Raw genomic sequence first — 3,509 nt, 5'->3', positions numbered from 1 at the left:
AAATGGCATGAAGGGAAAATGTCATAATGTGAAAGAGGTGTAAATTGTTTCCCCATGTGTGCAGGTTATATTGATTGCTGATGCTAAGATGTCTCAGCTGCTGAGATTGATCACATTTTTTGCAGGCTTGGTAAACTCAAAGATCATTTCTTGAATACATGCCCGCTCTTTTGTACAGATATCTCGAAAACCCCAGTCACTCAGTCACACGGAAGCTGCTTCCTTGCCTTATGTTGGTCTAACAGCATGGTCTGCAATGAGACAGGTTGGGGGTCTGAAGGAGGATAATTGTAGCAATAAAAGGTAAGCAATAGTTTGTACTATAAGGACATCATCTTTGGAGTATCTTGTAAATAACAAGAAAAAAATGTAAATTTCTTCTGAATTTACATGCATTTGAATGACAGAGAGAAAAAACTCCTTCCTTATATAAACTTCTGTGGTGTGATTGTTTAACTATGTTGCACAAGTTCCAGAGTTTTGTATACCATGGCCCTCGAAATATGCATTTTGCTTTTTATTAAAAGGATTCTTGTAGTAAACAAGTTAAATCAAAAGATCATCCTTTGTTATAATTTCCTTAAAAGTCTTCCTCTCTCTGTATCATTTATTCTTCCAGCAGCCATTGTTCTTTTTGTCATTTTATAGATGGGGATCCCTTAGCCCTAGACACACTCGCTCTGGAGTCGAGCATCCTAGGAGTAGGCAATGAGGTGTTAATGGAGTTTATGTCAATATATTAATTCCTTATTCTTGACTGAAAGCAGCATATTGATTTGTTTATATAATTATATGTATATTTATTTGGTATTTTTGCATTTTTGTGAGTGTGCTTGTGCTTGTGCCTGGAAGTCATGGTGACCTCTGGCGACCCCTGCTGGGGCATGGAGGACATTCAGAGAAGTTGCTTGATAGCCTGCCTCTGGCCTCCCAACCGTGCTATTCTCTGTGTGTCTCCCATCCAAATACTTGCCAGGGTCGACCCTGCTTAGCTTCCAAGATCTGATGAGATCAGGCTTGCCTGGCCTATTCAGGTCAGGGCAATTCTATGTATATTTCTGAGATGCTTTGGATATCTGTTACTTAATGAAATCAGTTTATGCTGCAGAAAGATGGCACATCACTTCTCAAAATAAATAAATGTGGCTTGTTTCTGTCATAAGAAAAGCGGGCTATTAAAAAAAGATAATTTAACTTTAGTTTAAATACTACCCTGTTTTCCCGAAAATAAGACCTACCCCAAAAATAAGCCCTAGCAGGATTTCTATGCATTTGTGGTATAAGCCCTAATGTGTCTTCTTGAAAAAAAATAAATATAAGACAGTGTCTTATTTTCGGGGAAACACGGTAGTTGTTAGCCTGCTCCTATGTGAGATCTTTTTGTTTTGCTATCAAGTCACACAGTCGTCCTGACTGACGATCTCCGGAGGCATCTGGATCGGGGCGCTTCGGCAGTACTGCTGTTGTTGGACCTGTTGGCTGCATTCAACATGGTCGATCATCAGTTGCTGCTTCACCACCTCGCCGACATGGGAATTTAGGGGCTTGCCTTGCAATGGCTTGCTTCCTTTCTCCAAGGTCGGGGACAAAGGGTGGCACTTGGGGAGCAGCAGTCCAGGAGACACCCACTGGAGTGCGGAGTGCCTCAAGGGGCAGTGCTCTTCCCGATGTTATTTAACATCTATATGTTGCCCTTGCCCAGATAGCCTGGAGTCATGGGCTGGGATGTCACCAGTACGCTGATGACACCCAGCTCTATCTGATGTTGGATGGCCGGTCGAACTCCAGTCCTGAAGATTTGGACCGGGTGTTACAGGCCGTGGCTGGTTGGCTCAGACTGAGTTGGCTGAAATTGAATCTGGTGAAGACAGAGGTCCTGTGTGTGGGCCGGGGTGGTGTGTGGTTGGGGACCCCACTCCCGACCTGCGGTGGGGCGCCATTGGTGCCAGTGCCAAAGGTTAGGAGTTCGGGAGTGCTCCTGGATTAACAATGGAAGCCCAGGTAGCAGCCACTGCTAAGTTGGCCTTTTCCCATCTTTGGCTGATTAGGCAGTTGGTTCCCTTCCTCGACCGCAACAACCTGGCCACAGTGATCCATGCGACGGTCACCTCGAGACTGGACTGCTGTAACGCTCTCTACATGGGGCTGCCCTTGTTGCAAATCCGGAAGCTGCAGCTAGTGCAGAATGCCGCGGCCAGGCTGCTGATGGGCATACCTAGATGGGAACACATCCAGCCTGTGCTGAAGGCCCTGCGCTGGCTGCGAATAGCATACCAAATCCGCTTCAAGGTGCTGGTGCTCACCTTTAAAGCCCTATATGGCCAGGGTCTGACATACCTGAGGGGGACCGCCTTTCCCGGAGTTTTGGTTTTGGTGACTCACGAATGGACGCGTTCCATCAAGTTCCGATGGGTGCGTTTCGGATCAGGGTGGCAGGGAGGGAGATTGGATGTATTCAATATCCCCTGAAGTCCTTTTAGAGGACTTCTAGCCTGGAGCACTGGTGGAGCCGCTCCCGAAGCCGTGGCTGGGGGATTGAGGCTCCTTTTAGCTCCTTAAGGTCCTGCTATCCTGAAGCCAGCAATGGCGACAAGAGACGTTACTGGACCAGAGTGTGCAAGGACCTAAGCCAAAGAGACTCCCCTCATATAAAGACATTCAGTGGCAAAATGTGAGTGAAGAAGTTTCAAAAAGAAAGACAAGTGTAAAGTGGGCGTGGGAACCGGCAGTGAGACGGCAAAGCTCCACAGATAGAAAGGGAGGGGTAAACCTCTCAGAGGGGGAGGAGAAACCCTACCCTAGACAAATCAGCGTTAGAGTATTGAAACAAGAAGCTAAGCCGAAACTCTACTGTTAGAAACCCACCCAACTTAGCCTGAATGCAGTGGGCCTTACTATACACAGCAAAGAAGAATCTTAGAACTTAAAAAAAACTTTTTCCTTAATGTAAACAATGACATAGCGAGGGGGGGAAATGGCGTCCAGAGCTAAAGTGACAACAGGAACTGCCAGCACAGCATCACTGGTCACAAGATTGGGAACTACTTCCGATATAGCTGGTACGATTTCTGAGGCCTTGTGCCCCCTGCTGGACCAGCTGATGAATCTCAACAAGAAATTTGATGATTTGCAGAAAGAAAAACAGGTTGCCTACCTGTAATTGGTGATCTTCGAGTGGTTATCTGTGCATTCACACCCATGGGATCTAGTGCGCACGCGCTAGATCGATCGGCGTTGTAGCAAGCTCTTTAACGGATTTTCGTGCCCAGACCCCGGGCATGCGCAGGAACCCCACCGCGCATGCCCAGAGGGGAGGGCACGGACATCCCACCAGTTCCTTCAAACCGCCGTGAATCAACTCCTATTCAAAAATGTAGAGGCTGACAGCAGCGGGGAAGGAGGGCGGGTGGTGTGAATGCACAGATGACCACTCGAAGATCACCAGTTACAGGTAAGCAACCTGTTTATCTTCGACGTGGTCTCTGTGCTTCACACCCATGGGAGATTAG

General features: G+C 47.1%; 1 protein-coding gene across 1 annotated transcript in view; it reads left to right on the top strand.

Annotated features, from left to right (window-relative positions):
* RTN4IP1 (reticulon 4 interacting protein 1) overlaps positions 1-3,509 on the top strand; it is a 51,941-nt gene that overhangs the window by 6,036 nt on the left and 42,396 nt on the right. Inside the window, exon 4 of the mRNA XM_015423424.1 lies at positions 179-303. Within this exon, the coding sequence (XP_015278910.1) occupies positions 179-303 (125 nt within the window). The remainder of the gene's footprint in view (positions 1-178; positions 304-3,509) is intronic.

Source organism: Gekko japonicus, unplaced genomic scaffold (assembly GCF_001447785.1).
Source record: "Gekko japonicus isolate JY-2015 unplaced genomic scaffold, Gekko_japonicus_V1.1 scaffold2046, whole genome shotgun sequence".
NCBI classification, from domain to species: domain Eukaryota; kingdom Metazoa; phylum Chordata; class Lepidosauria; order Squamata; family Gekkonidae; genus Gekko; species Gekko japonicus.
Note: the sequence above shows the minus strand (reverse complement) of the source record. Positions and strands in the feature narration are given on the sequence as shown.